This window comes from Passer montanus, unplaced genomic scaffold, assembly GCF_014805655.1.
Source record: "Passer montanus isolate IOZ18808 unplaced genomic scaffold, ASM1480565v1 scaffold148, whole genome shotgun sequence".
In the NCBI taxonomy this organism is placed as follows: Eukaryota; Metazoa; Chordata; class Aves; order Passeriformes; family Passeridae; genus Passer; species Passer montanus.
The window spans coordinates 32,473-53,446 of NW_024361829.1; the positions used below are offsets into that span (position 1 = coordinate 32,473).

General features: G+C 52.0%; 2 protein-coding genes across 9 annotated transcripts in view; both read right to left on the reverse strand.

The window, feature by feature from the left end:
• MRC2 (mannose receptor C type 2) overlaps positions 1-11,542 on the reverse strand; it is a 28,731-nt gene extending 17,189 nt beyond the window's left edge. The window contains exons 1-2 of the mRNA XM_039701056.1: positions 11,383-11,542; positions 142-540 (exon numbers count right to left, since the gene is read on the reverse strand). Coding sequence (XP_039556990.1) covers positions 142-540; positions 11,383-11,497 — 514 coding nt within the window. The 5' untranslated portion in view covers positions 11,498-11,542. The remainder of the gene's footprint in view (positions 1-141; positions 541-11,382) is intronic.
• Positions 11,543-18,160: 6,618 nt separating this feature from the next.
• The window catches only part of TLK2 (tousled like kinase 2), a 42,901-nt gene continuing 40,087 nt past the window's right edge, over positions 18,161-20,974 (reverse strand). For all 8 annotated transcript variants that reach the window (XM_039701045.1, XM_039701041.1, XM_039701047.1 and 5 more), the window contains one exon: positions 18,161-20,797. In XM_039701045.1, the coding sequence (XP_039556979.1) occupies positions 20,624-20,797 (174 nt within the window). In that variant the 3' untranslated portion in view covers positions 18,161-20,623. The remainder of the gene's footprint in view (positions 20,798-20,974) is intronic.

A 20,974-nucleotide genomic window follows, 5' to 3' on the forward strand; every position in this document is an offset into this window, starting at 1 on the left:
GCCCTGATCCCGCCTGGTTCTGTAGCCCCAACAAGCTGGGACTGAGCTTCCCAGGCAGGACCCAGTTGATGCAGCACCATAGCCTCAGCTCACATTTTGGGGTGGTTATTAGGATAACACTAATTCCCAAGGAGGTGTTACCAGAGTAGGACATGGAGCACAGATCTTCCTCAGTGCCATACGTCCTCCACTGTGAGCCATGCACCTGGTCCCCCCTGTCCAGGGAGGAATTGCCCAAGCGGGCACCTAGATGCTGCGAGAGCTGCTCCCCGAGCCCACGGCAGCTCCAGCGCATGTTGACTGACTCGCGGTCGCACTCATAGGTGGCCAAGAGGTGCAGCCCTGCTGTGGCATTAGTCCCATGCCATGATACTCCCAGGCACTGCATGGCCCCCACATTGAAGAGGCGATTTCGGGAGACCCATTTCCACTGCTGGGCTGGGGTACTGGTGTTGCAGCCCTTGGCCAGTCGCACCAGCGAGTCCTTGGTCTCCAGGCAGCCCTGCACGCCCGTGTTGTAGATGAGAAAGACTTTGGAGTCTGGGGAGAGAACACATGGAAAGGGTGAAAGCATCACTGGGTGAGATTCAGTATGTGCCATGCATGGTCCTGAGTCCTGACAGGACATTCTGGCACTGTGCAAAGCAAGTTTTGGCATGCATCCCTGGGCACAGCACCCGGGAGCACCACTTCCCTTCAGCATTGACTCGGGATTTGCCCCACTGCCTATTCCTGCTGGAGGGCTCTGGGAGGAGTGACACAGATGGGTGTCTGTGTCCAGCGTGGCATCACCAAGGGTGGCTCTTGGGCATCAGAGCCAGCACAAAGTGCTCACCCACTCTAACTGCATCGTCTCAGAGCCGTTCCGAATTGACCTCCCATGGGCAGCACCTGGCTGCAGCATTCCCAGGCATTGCAATGATGCCAGTGCTGGAGGAGCCAATGGCTTTGGCACCAGCCATTTGCTCCAGGCGAAGAAAAACAGAGCACGGAAAAGCACATCCATCACTGCTATGCATGTCTGGGGGGCCTGCTAAAAACTGCGGAGCAAACAAGAAGTGCTGGGGAAGGTCTCCCATCCTGTGAAGGAACATGCCTGCACAGGCCCAGCCCCAGCAAATACAAAATGTCACGTCAGGACCCTTTGGAATCCCAGCCCAGGCATTTGGAGGCAGAAGCCAAGTGACCAGAATCGCTGCCAGCAGACAGAGGTACAGCCAACAAGGGAAGACAGGCCAAGATCAACCCTAACTCCACACACATCCCACAGTCCTGCCTGCTGCCACGGGCCAACCATGCTTCTCCAAGGAAATTCCCTGACCCACAGCATCATTGGGGGCCACTCCACGATGTGACTTTATCCCAAAACCTGCATAAATCAGTAAATCCCAGACATGCTGGGACATGCTGCTTCAGCTGATGTGTCAAATTTAAAAGACATTTTATTTCTTCAAATGAATGCTTCTAAGCTAAAAAGCTACCTCAGGGCTTGTCACTGTCTCTTCTTACCCCAATACCCCAGCAAGAATCTTCCTAAAGCACCACATCAACACCACCACTTTTGTTGTTCTTTGTTATAAAACATCCAATTTTTTTCCACCACAAACATTCACCAGAAGTCCAAGTGAACTCACGGGCCCCACTATATTTAGCTTTGGTTTGCTTTGGTTTTTTGCCATTGTATGAATTTTTTGGGCTGAAAAGGTTTTCATTTCCCATTTCCCCACAACCTCACCCTGCCCCAGCCCTGCTGTTGCAGACAGCTCCTGCACGTTCAAGCAACAAACATCTTGGCTCACAGAACTCCTCTGCCCTGTGTATGAAAGGAAGAAGGAAGTGGAGGAAGACAGGACAGGCACTCCCATTTCTTCTGGGAGTTCCAGCATCGACCCAGCTTTGTGTCCGAAATTATGTCAGAGGCCCCTTCTCCAGCCTAGATGACATTTTTTTGATGATGTCAAATGAACAAAAGTGAAGCTTGTTGGCAGGGCTTTATTTAATTTAAGGGAAACATTTAATTTCACTGAAAATATTTTTTAAATCATGGCAAGTGAGAAAATAAGCAAAAATCTAGACAGGGCTAATTCTGGCTGGCCGAAGCTCAGGCTCCTTAAGCTGGTGATGGTGTTTCTCCAGCTGGAACTGGCCTGATCCTGACCTACACAGTGGGAGACCAACTCATCTCCCACCAAACACCTTCTCCCCATGCCAGCACCACCCATGCCACACCCAGCCCATTGCTTTCCCCTTCCCACCTACAGAGAGGGCAGTGAAGCCCTTCCAGCACCAGAGCTATGGGGGTCTTTAAGCAGGTTTGGGTGATGTAGCATCAGTGCTGTGACCCCATGGAGCAGGATGAGGCCTCCCTGGGGCCTGATGCCACAGTGGCTCCTCTGCAAGGAGCCAAACACCAGTCCTTTGCTCCTTAGAACAGAAAAGCTGCTGCTCTATCACAGAGAGCATCAGCAACAGGACACCTGTGAGCCCTGTCTTGCAAGAAAAAAATAATAATGAGTTGGAAAAGCCCTGGAGCAGCTCAGGAATCAGTGTCAGGTGCTCAATGCTGCACTGGGGCTGGCAGCACCATGCAAGGGCCACACTCACCAGTGGTCGTGCAGTGGCACCATGTTCAAGGAAGCCATCCAGACTGGAGGGGGCAGGCCTGGGGCCAGAGAAGCACAAAATACCATTTTACTCTAAAAAGAGTAAAATGAGGAAGAGCTGGATGCAGGAAATTATAGGCTATGGGATTTGGGCAGCCTCTGCATGCTGCAAGCAGCTCAGCCCCTTGGCTCAAAGAAGGCAGGAGAGGCCATGCAGTGTGTGTCCCCAGTGTCTGCTGGGCCATGGAGGAACAGCAAAGCTCCAGCACCAGCTCAGCCCTGGCACCACCCCCAGCTCTTCCAGCAAAACTGCTCGCTGTGCACTGCTGGGGAGGAGCTGGGGGGATGACCCGCATGAGCTCAACACAAGGCAGCAAAGCTGTGCTTCATCAAAAATACACCTTTCTTTCCCTTATTTCTACGGAATTTGGCATTGACTGGGTCCATGGTGTCCATGACATTGGCAGTGGTGCTTGGACAAGCTGCTGGGTACTGAAAGGAGCATTCAGCATTCCTGACCCCAGGATAGATGTGTAGTTGGGTAGGAGGAGACACGTTGGGATCAATGAATCCCTTTTCTCAAGATGGTATTCTGCAGAGCAAACCCAGTCCTTGTAGGAGGTGGCTCCAGAGGAGCATCCCAAAGGGACTGGGAATGTCCCCGTCCCTTCCAGGGCCTGCTCTCCTTCACTGCCCTCAGTAGCCACGGCACAGTATGGCTGACTCCTTTCAGAGATGTTCCTCAGGTTTTGGTACCCACCTGTGGATCTGAAATCACACAGGCAGAGCTTTCCAAACGCCCCCCAGTTATGCAAACCCACCTACATCAACACCTGCAGATCCTTCCCAAAGAGGAGCTGTCCTCTGGCACAGGACAAAGAGCACTGGAAAATGCAATCCTGCTGGATGCTCTGCCTGGAATCACCAAAACTAAACCAGGGCTGGTATTAGCATGCTCCGTCTCTCCCTCCTGCATCCTCCCTCTTTTGAGCAGGGCAGGCTTGGAGCAGCTCTGACCCATCACATCCTGGTCCTCCTCCTCTGTGGAGGACTTGTGAAAGCAAAGCAAAATCCCACACACTTCCATCAAGGATGGTGTCTTGCTCCAGCCATGCAGCCACGAGGATGCTGCCTTCAACCTACTGGTGGGATCATGGAAAGCAGCTGGTGCTACACAGCAGTGTGATGGTGGGGACAGAGGGAACTAGGACTGAAAGCAGGACACTGGCTCTGCCAGCAGAAACATTCTCCTCACCCAAGTGGGAAATACTGGGTGCTCATGCCTGAGCACCACAGGAGAAATTGTCCTTGGCACTGGTGGCTGAACACTGCAGGGATGGAGTAGCTGCCATCTTTTGAGGCAGCCCTCAAGGGAGCTTTTACACCCTGTGCTGGCTCCAGGTTCTTTTTCTTACTCAAAAAAAGCAAGTTCTTGGCCAGCAGAAAGCCTGAACTGAAGGAACTCAGCTCAATCCGTCCCACAACAGCTTTATCACCTCCAAGCAAATATGGAAAACTTAACAAACTTTCAGCAATTTTGGGGACTGTGGACAGCACCGGATGAGAGAGGCCACAAGGACAGCGGACAGAAAAACCCTACAGCACAGCATGGATGGGCATCTTTGGTATCACCGAGCCCCAAGCACATTCCAGCTCAGCCACCCACAACACCCAGAGCATCCCTGCTCCATTGCATTTGTCACCCTCCTATCACCAGCAGGGAGCAAATTCAAGAAAGGACTCCGGCCCCAGTTATCCTGGACTGGAGCAGCTCCAGGGTTCTGGCTTCAGTTACAACTGAAAGCAAATGCTGTCCCAAACATGTCAGTGCTGCGAGGTTCTGATACCACATCCCTGCCAGCCCCTGCCACCCCTTTGGCTCCTCTGTGAGGGCAACCATGGCACCGTGTGATGGCAGAGCCCCTTGCAAACCTCTGGAACTCAGCCCTGCCCCGCAGCTGCCCTGGAAAAAGGTGCTCCCTGCCCTTGTTCTCACTCAAGGTTCCCCTTTATGAGGGATGTCCCAAAAAATACAGCTCCAAGTTGCTTGTGCAGGAGGCTGAACACACTTGCAGGCACAGGGATGGATCCCTCTCGGAGGTTCCTGTGCTGCAGACACACGATGGGTATGATTTGCTCCAACCTAGAGGGTAAAGGCAGCAAAGCCTTGGAGCCCACAAGGCGCCCTAGCCACTCCAGCAAACAGGGCTCCACTGGCACTCTGAGACTCATGAGCTCCCTCAGGGCTTGCAGCCCTCTGTGCTTACTAACACCTTCATTTGGATTTGTGAGCCCAGGAAAAGCTTTTACCTGTAACATCCTGCAGCAAGAAACCCACCCTCCACTTGGAAGGTGCAAAGGAATCCCCATTTCAGCCTGAATATCCTCATGTAATGTGTCTCACCTGCCAGCAGACAGGGCACAGCAGCCCCAAGCCACCTAGTCCAAACCACCATCTTTTCAGCCCATTTTTGCAGCCCAAGGGTGAGCAGTGGCTCTGAAACCCACATGGCACCAATGAGTGAAAAACTGCAGGAACCAGGAACTCATTCACAATTAACATGGTGGGGATGCACCAAGTACAGGGGAAAGATCAGCAGCAAATAAAACTTCCCCTGGAATTAAAAAAAACAAACAAACAAACAAACAAAAAAAAAAACCACAGAAAAATATGACCAAAAAATGCAGACAGGCTGGGAGAGCGGGGGATGTTCAGCCTGGAGAAGTTTCCAGGGAGACCTTAGAGCCCCTTTCAGTGCCTAAAGGGGCTCCAGGAGAGCTGGACAGGGACTTTGGACAAGGGCCTGGAGTGACAGGACAGTGGCTTGAAGCTGGAGGAGGGCGGGGTTAGATGGCACATTGGGAAGAAATCCTTTCCTGTGAGGGTGGAGTGGCCCTGGCACAGGTTGCCCAGAGAATCTGTGGCTTTCCCACCCTGGAAATATCCAAGGCCTGGTTAGATGCAGTCCATACTGGTGGAAGGTGTCCCTGCCCATGGCAGAGGGTGGAAGGAGATGGTCTTTAAGTACCCTTTCAACCCAAGCCATTTTGGGACTCCACAAAGAACTAAAAATCATTGCTCGTGGAATACCGGAGAGTTTCACCTGACAGAGCCTCAGCTAGGCCTAGCCTGCACAGCCCTGAGGAAGAGAAGGAACTGCTGGAATGGGGAGAGACCAGCCCAACAATTCACCTTCCAGTGACATTTGGGATGGCAGGACTCCAGGACTGCCCCTCACCATGCCCAGCCATTTCTGCTGAGGGATACAGCAGGGTCACAGAAAAGTCCCAACTCCATCTTGAATTTCACATTACTGGACAAATTATTCCTCTGGAGGAAAATCCCCTTTCTGGAGAGAAGTTCCCAGCAAAGCCCAGGTCCAGCAGTCAGCCCGGGCACGGCTGATGCTTACAGTCTTGGTGTGGAGAAGAGTAAAAAGCACAGCCACTGCCATGAAGAGCATCAATTTTTGGCCAAAGGAAGGAGGCCTGTGCATCCTTCTGCGGGCTGGCAATGGGAAACAATGATAAAAGCTGTGCCCATGGGAGCTCCCAACACCAGAGCTGGACCATCCCTGCTGCCAGCGACCACACGACACAAGAGCATTCCCAGCCTGCAGGAGGGACATCACAGCTCTCCCCAGCTGCTTCTGGCATCAGTAACTCCATGAAACTCCTTAGAGAGGAACTTCAGACTAAAAAAAAAAATAAAGGGGAAGGAAATGCAGCCATTCCGGCAGGCCCAGGACACGTCTGGCTCAGGAAAGGCACCAGTCCCGTCTGCTCCAGAGCTGAGAGGAGACACAACCCCCAACCCTGATGCTCCTAAATTAGAGGTTTACAGCAAATGAGCAATGATGCCCAACATCCCACAGCATCCCCCAGCACAGCACAACCCTGAGGCTTGGCTGGGGCCAGACTTGCCAGAAGCAGCTCTGGGTGCTCCAAGCCAAGCTCCAGAATAAAAGAGGGTAATTGTTGTTTTGTTTTAAAAACAGACCTCAGGGAGTTAAGGACCTCTTGCTACAAAAAAGAAAGTGAAGTGTCTGACAGTCTGGTTGGGGGTATGGAGAAGCTGGATGTGCACTTGGAGCTGAGAAACTCCTCTTGGCTGGCCCAGCAGACAGAGAGAAGCTGCTGTTTATATGGTGGGAGCTGTATGTGATGAGCCCCTTACTTGGCTACAATGATGATGGCTACCCACCACCCTGCTCACTCCTGCTCTCTCACAAAGATTTTGGAAAGGGGCCCCATACTTCACTTCAGTCTCTCTGCAGACATTAAGAAGCCCATTCTCCCAGCATGCTGCCTGGGTGACAGATGAATGAATGCAATCAGAAGGGATGCTTGTCCCTTGGCAGCCCAAGGGACTCACCACAGCAGTGGCCACAAAGGAGACAAGAGCCCCAGAATCTGCCCTCCAGTACCCAGCAAAGGATAGAAGGATGGAAATTTTCCCCAATTTCTCCTTTGACCTGGCCCAGGCTCCAGCCCTGCAGCAGCTGCATCCATCCAGAGGTTCTGACTCCCAAGGAACGCAGGGAGATCAAGGCAGCACTATCCATTGAATAGGCTCCAGCCAGGATGGAGGAGTGCAATGGATTCCACCAAGAACACAGTGGGAGAGGCAAAGGCTCTTTCCCAGGACACAGTGGTAAAACACTCACCCCTGAGCACTGCTCTGGCCCCAGATCCTCTGACTGTTCCCATTCCTTCAACCACCAGCACACCGGACCCCTGGACAGCAAAATGGCCAGTGGTGTGATGTCACGTGCAGGACAGCTCTGACATGTCCTCACAGACAAGGTGGCACAGTTGGCAGAGGACTTATCAAATATTTCAAAACTACTAAAGAAACTCCCCCCAAAACGATGAAAGATCCATAGATTTCTCCTCCCTTGTTTTTCCCGTACCACTCCTAATGATACTTTCCTGAGCAGTGGTATCACTGTCTCTGGACAGGGACACCACTATTCACCAAACCCAAGAACATTCACACTTACCAGGGGCAGTCTCTGGTGTCCCACATATATATATATATATTTTTTTTATTATTATTATTATTATTTATTTATTTTTATTTATTTTTATTTTTATTTTTTGTTAATTAAAACTATATTTACCATGGAACTTCCCACTGGCTGCCCTTTGTCTGCCTCATGCCCAGCACCTCCAGACCAGGCATTACTGGGGTAATGGGGTCTTTACTACAGAGCCCCAAGTTGCTGTGTCGGGATTCAGATGGAGAAATGGGAAAAGCTCAGTCTGTCCATTCCACCTATGCACCATCCTGCAAACAAGGCTATTTTACATGGAAAATCCCATATGCATCCCTATTGTGACATCACAAAGTGCAGTGCAGGACTGAGCAGTGGGATGGAAATTATACTGGAAAATACCCTTGAAACCACCAAACCTTTGCTCCCAGACTAAAGAGTGCTCCCAGGAATTTGCAAGTCAATCCACTAATCATCTTCTAATCTTTAAGAAATTACAGATGGGCTCTTTAAGAACAAGAGCATCTGTGTGGGTCTCTTTTGGGCTCCAAACAATCTTAGGAATGAGAAAAATGTTGATGCTGTGTGAGCTGTGCACAGTTCAGATTATTTAAAATCCTGCTCCTCACTGCACGTGAAGAACCAAATTTTACAAATTGCTTAAACAACCCTTCAGGAAATGCTGGCTTAGGCTGGGCTGGAGTGGGTGGGAGGGCAGCTACCACTCCCCCTCCCACCCAAGATCCAGCCACATTCATGGAGCTGAGCAGGGCTTGATGGTCTAGTGTGTAACACTGGGACCTCTGGCAGAGCTGGACCAAAGCCTTCCCTTCCCTGCTCCAAGCACCCACCGAGGCAATGGGACCAGAGCCTCTTGTGATGGATTTATCATCTGGAAAAAATTATTTAGTACAGAGAGATGATAAGACCCTCAGCACACATTTGCTTTGATTTTGGGGCAAAATGTTTCCTTGGAAAACACTTAAGGAAGTTATACTTAAGGAGAGTGCCTCTGCCTGCAGGGAAAGGTGAAAAATCCAGCCAGAGAGAAAATGAAACCAGAGAGAAAAATCTGCAACGTGGCTTTAACCATCACCACGACCTCAATGCCTGAAAATGCCTTTGCACATGCTGTCAAGGAGCACCTCCCCACGGGAAACCACCTGGGGTCCCCACACCAGCTGAGTGGCTTTAGGGGAAGGAGATATTTTGCAGTTGAACAGTTTTGCATGGAAGGTTAAATTAAATCTCTTTTCACTCTTGTCATTCTTGCACAAGCACCATCCCCAACCCTGCTGCCACATCCCAGTGGCTGCTGTAGCTGCAGATGGTGGGGAGGTGAGATCGCCAGTCCCTTGTGCCCTGCCAAGCTCCAGCAGCAAAGCTAACACCTCTGACACCTTTTCCCACTCCCAAACAGTCTGAAGAAGATCGAGATATAATTTCTTGGGGCTGCATTTGCCATGCAACATGCTATTTCCATTAGGAAGGGGAAAATGGGGGGGAAATTCATGTAAAGGCTGCTCTGTTTGCTCTACAGGCTGTAAATTCTTTCCAGGTCCCTTTTGCATTCTCTTTTGCCCCACAGAACACTGGATAACTGGGAAGTCGATCCAGCACCAAGTCCTGGCATTGAGACAAGGAGCTTGTCCTGCCTGCAGCCATGGCAGGATGGGAGCTGCTGCCTCAGTTTCCCTGAGAAGGTATGTGGATGCCCACACAATACTGCACAGATGGGTGAACTGCCCCAAGCCTCCAGCCAAGAGCTCTGCTCTGCCTTTCTGGCTGTCCTGGAGGTGAGGGCTTGGCACAAACCTCTCAAAGAAGCAAGAGCTCCCCAGGGAATCAATGCTTGTCTGCTGGGCTGGCCCGCACTGAAAGTGTCCTCGGGAACAAGGAACTCTTAGGACTACTCCAACCTGATCCCAAACTCCCAGTAAGGATCCTCTCTGAGCTGCAATGCAGGCTGGTGCTGGGGGATCCTGGATGTGGCACTTACATTGGCACCATCCTGCGCCCCCTTCATCCACCAGGCCCAAAGCAGGACGGACACAGGGCAGAAGGAGCTGAAAATGGGGATGGGGAGGAGAAAGAGCTGAGGGTGCTCAGCACCAGCAGGGCATGAGTGACATGGCCCTGTGGGCTGGCGGCCGCTGAAAGCTGCCTTGTTCCTCGCCCAGGCCCGGCATGGGGTCGGCTGCCACCGCTCCCGCCCCACGGCCGGGATAGAGGTGCCTCTGTCCTCGAACTGCCAGACTTGGATCCCACTGACATTTTTTGGGATGAAACAGCCTGTAAAGGTAGCAAAACCTTGCTGAAATGAAATAACCTCCTAAAAGCCCACAGAAGGAGGAATTCACGGCCCTCAAGTAAATTATGGGGAGGTCTAACAGGAATTCAGCTGTGAAAAGTCCAGCTGAGATGTCTACACACAGCAGCAAACCCTGACCGCTCTTCCAAGTGCCCCAGGATACAGGGGTCTCCTTTCCCATTGCTTTCTACTTTCTCCATCTCCCAGCCAAGCAGTTTCCAGTTTCTCCTCTGATCCCAGAACCAACCCTTTGCTTGGCATGGGATTGCTGCCCACTGTCATCAAGTCCATGACCACATGTTTGCCCCTTGAGTGAGGCATCTCAGCCCCAAGGCACTGGGAGACTGAAGGGAGAGGGGAAAGCCCTGGGGGGGCAAGGGGAGATGGGGGAGGGGATCAGTGTCTTCCTATGCTGCCACTTCCAAATCTGCTCTGGATTTGCTAAATGTGCTCTGACAAAATAGGCCAAGGGATTACAGTTGTTATTTTTAGGTAAAAGTAGCCAATTTTGCTTTCTTTTCAAATCTTAAAATTTCCTGAATAGAGCCAAAATAATTCAAGGAAGCCCCAAAAGCAGTTCCTCAGTTCTAGGCTAGACTGTCCTGGCATGAAAAGGGTCTCAAACGGCAATTTCAGGGGCCATGCAGAGGAGCCTCCAGTGTCTGGCTCATGGTGCCTTCAGAAGGTTAAAAAAAAGGTAAAATACAACCCGTTGACTTTATTGTGAAGACTTACTAGAAGAAAAAAAAAAAAAAAAAAAAAAAAAGTTTGCAAATACCCACTCGGGCCCCGATCCGATCAGTAAAAGACTTTATGAAAATCTTTTTCATAAGATTAACACATCGGGAGAGGGGAGCGGGTCAGGATGGGAGAGAGCGGCAAGCTCCAACAAACCCCTTCGGCCGCTTCCCGACCTCCCGCTCCGCGAACTGCCCTCCCCGGCCAGACAAAGGGCTGGAGCGGGCTGCGGAGCGCAGCGAGCCGCCGGCCGCCCCCGGCCCCGGAGCCCCCCTGCCCTCCCCCGCGGCCGCAGAAGCGTTTCCGCCGCCTCGGCCGGCGCTGCGTGGCCGCTCGGCGCGGGCAGTTAAACTCAACAGTGATAAAAGGGAGTGAAAACGCGGCGGCACGGGAAGAAAACACGGCGCGACCAAAATGGAGAAAACAAAACGCGGCGGAAGGCGCCACGACCGGAGAGGATGGAGTAAAACAAACCGTAGTAAAAGCAAATAAAACATTCCGCGAGGAAATAAGCCACAGCTATGTGACCCGCGCTAGAGCGAGGCGGCCCCCCCGCCCTGCGCGCCGCCGCCGGGGTCCCGCCACCCCCACCCGGGGGAGCCCGGACTGGGGGGCGTCCCCAGCCCCGCTCTGGCTCCTCGACGAGGTCTGGCTCCTCGCCCCCCTTTTCCTCCCGATAAGAAAACTCGGGAAAGTGGAGGGAGGGAGGGAGGGAGGGAGAGCGCGGTCCCACCTGGGTGCGCGGCGCCGAGCACCAGCTGGAGCCCGAGGAGGCAGCACAGGGGGCCGCGGAGAGGGGGGCACCGCGGGGAGCACGCGGGCCGCGCTCCCGCCGAGCCGCGCCCCATCCCCGGCGCTGCCCGCTCCGCTCCGCTCCGCTCCGCTCCGCTCGGGCCCCGATCGCGGACGGGGAGGGGGCTGAGGGGAGGGGGAGAAGGAGGAGGAGGAGGAGGAGGAGGGACGCGAGCGGGAAAGGGAGGGAAAGAAAGGGGGGGGGAGAATGTTACAAAATAAAATAAGAAAAAAAACCGAAGCGTGCTCGCCGGGCTCAGACACTGCGTCAGCAGACCGGGGCCCGGCCCAGCGGCGGCGCGGCCCGAGCCGGGGGGGCTGCGCCCGCTGCAGCGCATCGCTGGGACGGGGGGTCCGGGGATGAAGAGGGGGAGTGGCAGAAACGAAACCCAGCCTGGCCAGGGCATCCCTGCAGACGCTCGGGGATGGCTGGCTCCCCCAGCACAGTGCCCATGCAGCCTTCTCCACACCCCGGTGCTCGCAATGCCCCGGTGCGGGGCGGAGGCTGTGGGGCAGATGCCGCCGGTCCCGCGTCGGGTCCCGCGTCGGGTCCTCAGCGTGGGAACCCACCTCTCCCGGGAGAGGAGCCAAGGGCTGCCTTGAGCTCCCAGCACACATCGCCACTTGCACCTCTGGATGCCCGGCAGTTATCTCATTCCAAGCGCAGCTGGCCCAGCTGGATCCTGTGGCACAAAGCTAGGCAGCTCCCAGTCCAGCTGAGGATGCTGAAGTTGGACATGGCTCACTGCACCTTCCACCACAAGCCCAGTACCTCCAGTCATGGGGTGCTGGTGTAGCTCTCCAGCTTCTGGTGCTCTGCTTAGGGCATGAGACAAAGAACATACACAATATCCGATGTAGGCTCCACATCCAGAAGCTGAACATAAAAGGCTTTAAAAAACTTTTAAAGAACTTTAAAACTTTTATTTTCATACCTCCACTCCAGCAGGCCACAAAAAACAAAAAAAACAAACAAAAAACCCAACCAATCAACCACCCAAAACAAACAAACAAAACCCCAAAAAGAAAAAAAAAAACAACAAAAAACAAAACCACTTCCGTGGCCACAAAAGCCACCCAAAGAAGGCAGTATACATGGAAAACACTGGAAGTTAGCATATTTCTGGCTTCTTACATCCATTTGGTGCATTTGGATGATGGTCATGGTGCCCATTCTTGTGGGAGCATCCCTCAGTCTGTAGAAGCCCCACCTCCTCAAACTCTCCTGGGATTTGAGCAGTGCAGGGAAGGTCAGTCAGCCCTTGAAACACAAACTCTGCCATACAGATTCAGGGGAGATGATGCTTCGAGGAGACCAAGCTGATGGCAGAGCTCCCTTGAGCAGGGAGCAGGATCTGGCACCAAGAGCACAAACCCCTGAGGGGGTGAGGAAGGGGTGTGAGCCAGCCATATTTTGGCTGTTCTTCAGAAAATGAAGGAATCTGTTGTTTCCCAGTGAGGCAGGAAGGACCTCCAGGCTGGTGCCAGGATGGGCTTTGGGGATGCAAACCCTCTGGGGGGCTAATTAAGCACATCAGCATCTGGACTGTTGGTTTTTCTAAAGCAGGGATTATTTTTTAATTGAAATAGCACTGAGAGAAAGGCCTTGCTGGCCCCCATGGCTGCCACAGGAAACAAGCATGACAGCCCAGAGGAAAGGAAGGAATCATCCAGATCCTCTCTCCTATCCCAAAAACTTGGAGACCACTCCAGAGGGATGCCACCCCCTGAGACACCAGTGGCTGGACATGATGGGGCTGTGAAGTCCCATGACTGGGACCCTCCACACATCCTGGACAAACCTGACATCCATTTCAAGGAGGTTAAACCCATCCAAAAGAAGGAACATATCGGAGTCAAAAGGTTTTGGATCCCATGGAGCAGTGCTGCTTCCTGGCCTGGTTCATCCTGTGTCTTGGAGGCCCCTATGCTGCATGTGACTAGCAGATAATTAGCACTTAATTAATTTCTTCAACACAGGCCAACAGCTCCTTACCTACTCTCTTCCTAATCCAGTTTAGTACCACTTGAGTCTCTGCTCAGCAGAGTGGATCAGGAGGAAATGTGTTTTTTTCTTGGAACGTTTCCAGGCTGTCTGATCCCTCTGGCCCTAGTGAATTGTTGCCAGGCAAGGACAGGGGGACATGGCTGAGTGCAGGGGATGGCCAACTGCACCTCTGACCACAATCTCAGCAGAGCTCCTTGCCTCAGAAGATTGATTTGGAGCAATGGGTTTATCCCAGGTTTACCCTGAACGTGGGATACTCAGTGTCAGTAGCTGATTTCCAGATTGAAGCATCTGTATCTTGTAATTTAATTGGAAAAATAAACTCTGTGTTTTGGCCAGAGCAATATCCCATGTAGGGAGTGGTCACAGTTGTGGGACTGCAGTAGGAGGGGGTGAAACAGCATTGGCTCAAGTGAAAGTCTTCCTGCAGAAGGTTTGAAAAACATTGCTGGAGGTAGATCCAAGCCACTTGCCTGCCTTTGGCTGGAGGTCAGGAGCACTTGGGTGAAAGCAGGTCAGTCAGGATGCTCAGCAAGTTGCAAAATATGTCACCAACGTGGAGGGGGACCCAACCATACCGGTGGGGGAGAAACCTCGGATTTGGAGCTGGGGTGCTCAGCGGCAGTGAGGCACCCCATGGCTTCCTAAGTTTGCGGCTGTCACGGGGCACGTTTGGTGATTGCTTGTATGAGAGGCATTAGAGGAAATGATTTGGGGACCTCTGGACAGCAATTGTAGCCTTTAGAATTTTCTGAAGGAAAGGTCTGGCCATTTCTGAGGACTGGCAGGTTCTAGGGGTCTATTTATTATACGACCAGGGAGGCAGCATGTCCTGCTCTGTTGCACTCTTCCAAGGGTATTCCCCCCAGCCCATGGTTCTCTGTGGGACTGAGGGCTCCAGGAGAGCAAAGCTCTGTGTATGGGCAGCCGCTGTTGGGGAACTCTGGTGTCAGGGATTTTGCTTTTTGAGGGACCAGCAGCACTTGCCAGGTTCTGCCAAGAGCTCAGCACCACCTTCGCCTCATTCTGGCCCCAAATAGGACTGGTTGGGCCAAGATCAACACCCACCTGGCAGGCACTGTGCACTGAGGTCACTGCTTGGGGAAGAGGCTGTCTTGGCGTCTGCTGGCTCCTTCTCCCCCATGCTGGCAGCAGCAGCAGCAGGGAGTGGCCATGTCGCTCTCTCTATTGGAGACAGGCAGGAACAGCCAGTCCACCTCAATCTCCAAGCTCCAGGCTTTGCACGGCAGGCAGCAAGGGTGATTGGTATCCTCTCACTGGGATGTGAGGTTTGGTGGGGAATCCCATGGGGGAACAGCAAGGGACTCATCCCCAAGCTTTGCATTTGCACCCTTCCCTTTGGGGGGAAGCCTGGGGACACCATGCAGGAGCTCAGCTCCTGCGCAGCCCCAGGCATGTTGGTTGTCATCAGAGCCCCATAGTGATGCCCCTGAGGGTTTGGTTTTCTCATTATGGTTCAACATTGCAACAGCAGTCTCAGTGCTGGTGGCTGAGGCTCCACCAAGCAGGGAGTGTCGGGAGGCACCTCCTGTTTTTGTCCCATGCTCCTCCCCCAGGAGCTGAAATACAGTGTTTGGGATCAGCCCCTCAACACTCAGCTGCGAGTAGAGGGATCCTGGCCAAAACGAAGGGCCCTTTCCCTGCCTCCAGCCCAACCATCCCTTTGGCTCTTGCAAGGAGCAGATGGAGCTTTGCCAGGGTCCCTTAACATGCTTAGTCAGCCTCATTCCCCCTGACCTCCTTCCCAAATTTGCTGTCTCCCAGCACTGCAAAGGGGGTCCCTTTGTGGGCGCCCCACACAGCAGCTCTCAGAGCTCTTTGCTGCTCTGTCTTCTGCAGCCCTGAAAAGTCAGACAAGTTCAAGCTGCAAATAGTTTATTAAAACCAGATGTGCTCACTTGGAGCTGCCATGAGGAATTTCAGGGCGCTCCAGCCTTGTGAAGACCAGCGCTGAGATCCTGGCCTTCCGCTGCGGGGGCGAGAAAAGGCTGGGGGCTGCCCAAAGAGAAGTGCTGCCTTCTGAGCCTGTTGCCTCTCCTTCCTGCCTGGCCTCTCCTGGAAGACTCCTGGAAAGGGGCAGAGAAAGAATTCCAGCCATTTACAAGAAATTTTCCTTTTAGAAAAACAGTTGCTCTGCATGATTCAAGAGCAAATTGTCAGAACTGGACTGCAGAGTGGGGAGGGAAAGCAGATGGAGAGTAGTGAGGACAGCACATCCTGAACAGCATCTTCCTCCTGCCAGAAGTGGGTATAGGACCACAGAGCAGAGATCTCACCCTGTTCCTTGGCCCTTTCCAGCAAGAGCAGCACGATCCAGTTGGCCCCGAGTGTTTCATTTCCACCTCTGCCACCGCCTTACTTCACAGCCACGGGCACGTTCCCTTCCACTTCCATGCCTCACCAGTTCCTTTAGCCTGGAGGGGTTTTGGCATCAATCCCAGCCACTCTCCTGGGTTTGGGTGTGAGTGCATGGATTTTCAGGGTTAGTGGGAGCTGGGATGAGCCAATGCTGAACAAAGCAGGTTTGGAGTACTGATCCTGATGTGGAGCTGAGCCAAGAGCAATGCAGTTGCCGACAGGGCAGCGCGTGCTTGTGGTTCCTACACAGCCAGAACCTTCAGTCGGGAGAGGACAGGGCTGAGCAGAGCTCTGGATTTTTTCTTCCCCTGAATGCAAAGCAGAGCCAATCACCTTGTAACTTTGCTGCTGGTGTTCCCCAGGGCAGCCCAGGGGCGAATGGGAGATCTGGCCTGAACATGAGGCTGAATCTCCCTGTCTTCATCCTGCTGCTGCTCACAGCATTCCTGCATTTTTATCTCCATCCCTATATTTTAACTCCATTTGGACCATGGCACAGCTCTGCACCATCCCGGCAGCCCGAGCAGGGAGGATGGAAAAGCAGTTCCTGGCCAAGGCTGCCTGGGGGCTAGTGAGGCTCATCCCACACTAGCAGGGCAGAGGGTGGATAACCTCTATTTTCAGGCTTTCCTGAATCAGCTTAAAGCACTTCAGCCACCCACCCCTCCACTGACTGTGTTTTGAAATGAGTAGCAACAGAGTGAGCGAAACACAAGCTGCAGCTGAAGGTGGAGAGAGAAGAAAGACTACAGTAACCCATCATCTGGGGAGGAGATGCAGGCTGGGAGCACAGAGAAGCAAGGAAGAGAACATGGAGCTGGTGGTATCATGCAGCTCCTCACCATCAGCACATGGCAGCAGCTTCTCCTGGCCTTCACACCCCCATGCAGCTAAAGCATGGAATGGGGGTGTGTCTCAGGCCCACTCCCAGAACAGACAATAGTGTCCTTGTGGGCAAGAGCCTGCTCCTGGGTGTGAATGTAGCGAGCAGAGGCCGAGCTGCTCTGCGTTTGTTTGGCCTTTTGCCCCCACCCAGGGTGATGGCCAGGGGGCACCCAACTGCCCCTGAGGGCAGCACTGGGGCCAGGGAGAGCCATGTGCAGCTGTGGAAAATCAGTGCCTTGGTGCAAAGATGCATCAGCATGTGGTAGCAAAGTTTAGGTCCAGGCTCGGTGGCTGTCAGGGTTGTGCCTAATTAGGCTTCCACACACTCCAGGTCTCCTGTCCTCCTCCAAGCTGTGACTAGGAAGATTTAGTTTAAGGCTGCTTGAGCCAAGCTTGTGTAGCACCATAAAACAGCATCCTCCAGCAGCAGATCCCAGGCAGACAGTGGCAGCAGTTGCAAAGCTCACACTGTGGGTTTGCCAGGTCACAAAATAAACTGGGACTGGCCCATTTAGCAGAGGGAAGCTCGTTTATAGCATGACTCCCAGCTGCGAATGCAAGAGGCAAAGCATCCAGTAAGGCAACCCCTTGGTGAATCTTGGTCCTGTGGGTGTCAAGGTGTGTCCCCATGCTGAGACTGCTGTTGCACATGTCCCTGCACGTGTGGGCACCTGCCTACCCACTGCAGGACAATGATGGTGCTGCTGAAGTACCATTGCTGCCTCTCCTGGCCCAAATCCGTGTCACATCATCTGAACTGGAAGAGGGGGCTGGAAATGATCAATCACAGCAGCAGGGAGGGAGCCAAGCTCGTTCAATGTTTGGTTTCACTTGCACTCACCGAGTTTGACTTCAGGCACCGTGAAGGTCAGGTCAGGTCTGCAGAGTAACCTGGGGCCTGGTGACTGTTCATCTGAGGAACAGAGAGGGCCTCAGCACTCCCCACTCCAGATGCAAACAAACTCAACATTTTCAGCTACCACCGTCCTTTTTCATTTTCTGTTGCGTTCGTAAAGCTGACAAAGCCCAGCCCCAAGAAATCAAAGGAGCAGAGTTTCATCACTGCTCAGGGTGGTTATTATGGGTGCCTGAGACTTGGGTGTCCATGGGCTAGGGAGTGGATGGGGGGTTGTGACCCACAGATTTTCATCAACAGAAAAGGTATTTTTTTATGTCCTCGACATATATGGCTTCTAAAGGGCAGCTGCTATTCTACAGGAAATGAGGGACAAATCCACCTCAGCTTTATAATTTATATTCCAGAACAAGATCAATACCAGTAATTGACTCAGTGATTTTCAGCAATTCCCCCTCTGATGCAGAGATCTCACTGCTCTGAGCTATGGAATACACCCTTCCTCATCCTGTCTTGTGTCATCTCTGCGGAGCCCATGCAAGAGAGCTCATGCCAATGCCAAGGGCAGAAAAACAGTAAAAGCCAAGCAAATCAGTTTCTTAAAACTTATTTTAATATCCATATCTCATCTGTTGGGTAGAGCCAAAACAGTCTGGCCTGGTTTAAGTTACAAATTCTTCATACACTTTAAGTAAATGAACAATGTGGCAATAGGGTCTGTTATTGGAAGTGAAACCCATCTTAACAAGGGAAGTGTTGCAGCCAGAATTCTACCAGGGTTCTTCCCTGCTATCAGCCCCAAAAAGCCGTCACTGTCCCCTGGCCCTGAATGGGTGTCGCACAGCAGGAATAAATGCTTTTGACACAAAACTAATCACACCCACAGAGATGCACACACTGGATGGCCAAGAAACAATGGGACCAGGATAGAAAAAAACCCTTTTAGAATTCTCCTCGATGTGGACAGATACCAAATCACCAGTTTCGGAAAATGGGATGAAGCACCAACCCTGATTTCTCCTGACAGAGGCTTAATAAACATTTTGAAGCTCCTTGCTGGACAATAACTTCTGGCTTAGAGCAGCAGGCATGGAAAGGGCTAAGAGAGGATGGCTGAGGATTTAAAAATGCAGTATTTCTGTTCTTTGTATAAAACACTACAGCAGTTTAGACACCACCCTAAATGCAGCTGCAAGGGAGTAAATCCAATTAAAAGCCCAAGAGTCACTACAAAAATAGTAAGAAAAATCAAAGCAGCAGAGTTCTCCACTTCCCTGGCCTGTTGCTTAATTCCAACAGACTGCTCCATTTCTCTGTTAACAAGTTCCTGATCAGGTTTAAGCACAGTATTTGCAGATGATGGCTTACAATAAGGCAGACAAGTGGCAGTTCTGAGTGCACATGATAGAGAACAGCACTTGCCACGAGATGCCAGTGGGGTAACAGAATCACCCAAACAGCCCACAGGCTGCCACAGTTGTGGGTACAATCCTGGAGCTGTCCCACAAAGGATCCCCCAGCCCACAGTGGTCCAGGGACTGAGTTGGGAAGTGCACACAGGGTGGTTTGTTTTTTAACCAGCATCCTGAACTGCAGTAGTGCAGGGCTCACCCCCCACCCCAGGACAAACCCTACTCCTTGACACTGCATCTTTAAATACTTCTGACTAAGAACACCCACCACATGTTAGAACTCCAACCTGGCCGCCACATGTTCAATTGCTGCGCTTTTTGTGTTTTCAGTTTTCCTTCTGTGTGGGAGGGAACAGGAAGCAAGAGTGGGAGGCTCCCATTTCACAGCAGGCAGATCCAGCTGAAGGTACAAGACCCCTCCATGCAGTCTACATGAGGGAGACAATAATTAGGGTGTTTGCTGCTTTCAAGAACATTATCTCATTCCCTGCCATCTGAAATCGGATGCAGTGATGGCAGCAAGTTTCATGAGTCAGCAAGTTTAAAATTGTTGAGGGAGAGAGAAAGCTTTGCTGCCAAGTCACCCAACAGAGAGGAGCAGACAAGGCTTCAGCTTCAGAACACTCTAACATGAGAGCTGTGTGGGCACAGATCACACCTGTGACAGCTGAGCCATGCTTCAATCCCCACCTGCTCTCTGCCTGCCAAGCCAAGATCAGGCTCACAAGTGTGGAGAGCAATATGAGCATGATGGGCTGGGTTTGCAAAAACAACAGCACTTCAACACATTAAAACGGTACAACTGTTGTCAGAGCGATGAAGCAGCAGCTGAGACCTTGTGGCAGCCTGAGCTGTGATTCACTCTGATCATAGAATGACGCAGGCCTGTCCTCCCAGGGCTTCACCACCCTCCTGAGAAGGTGAATCATTCCTAAGAGACCATCCCAAAGGAGCAGAAAGCTGCACCAGCTGCAGAATGGACACTGCCACAAACCTGCTAATACGGGTTTCACTGAGACCAGAAAACTGTTTTCTTCCAAAAAATTGTTATTTTAAAAAAATTGAAATTAATTAGGGGTAAAACACTAACTCTAGTGCCATGAACAGGCAGGATCAACTTTTTTCCCCTCCAAAGGGCAAAGAGTCATATACCATCCCCAGCTGAACCTTGGTGCTTCGAGCTTTTCAAGGAGATGTTACCTAAACTTTATTAAAAGAAAAAGAACAATGTTTAAATATCAACACTGGACTAGCCCAGTCTTTTTCCAAAGTCCACATTCTTCATATGAAGCACACACGGCGTCCTGGATTCCCCAAGGCTGCATGTTCAGAAGTTCACAGTACATGAAACCATGTCTTTCTGTATTTTTTCTTGAGTTTCCCCTCCTTGCTCAGAGCAGCCACCCTTTTGTGGTCACTGACTGGATAAACCTTAAGCCATCTCCTATCCACATGGCTTGGCCTAGATGCTGAAGGCTTTCTTGATGAGAGTTGATGTTGTCATGCTCTATGGATGGAAAAAAGCAAGAGAAAAAAGCACCTGGTACAGGTTTCTTGAGACCCTTGTGGATTCCTCTGTTCCAAAGGTGTTTCTGAGTCTTTTTGCCGGTTTCTCAAGCAGTTTTTGGCCTATTACTCTGTCTCAGTTTGAAGAGCTGTTATTGGATGATCCAGAGGTTGATGCAATTGCAGCTCCAGCTGGGCTGCTTGTGGATACAGATTTGCGGATGTGAGGCAGCAAGTAGGGGTCACAGGCCAGCTGCTGGACATCTATCCTGTCCTCCTTTCGATAGGCCAGACACCGCCTGATGAACGCCTGCAGCACCCCAAAGCCAAAGCAAGAATTAGTTTCTATTACAGAAACAGGAAGCTTTTGATTCTTTGGGAGCAGGGCCAGTGTGACAACCCCAGTGCCAAAATTCCTTCCCTAGACACAGCCCAGCTCTTGCACTAAATCTCATTTTGGACCAGGAGAATCATGGGCAGAGGCACC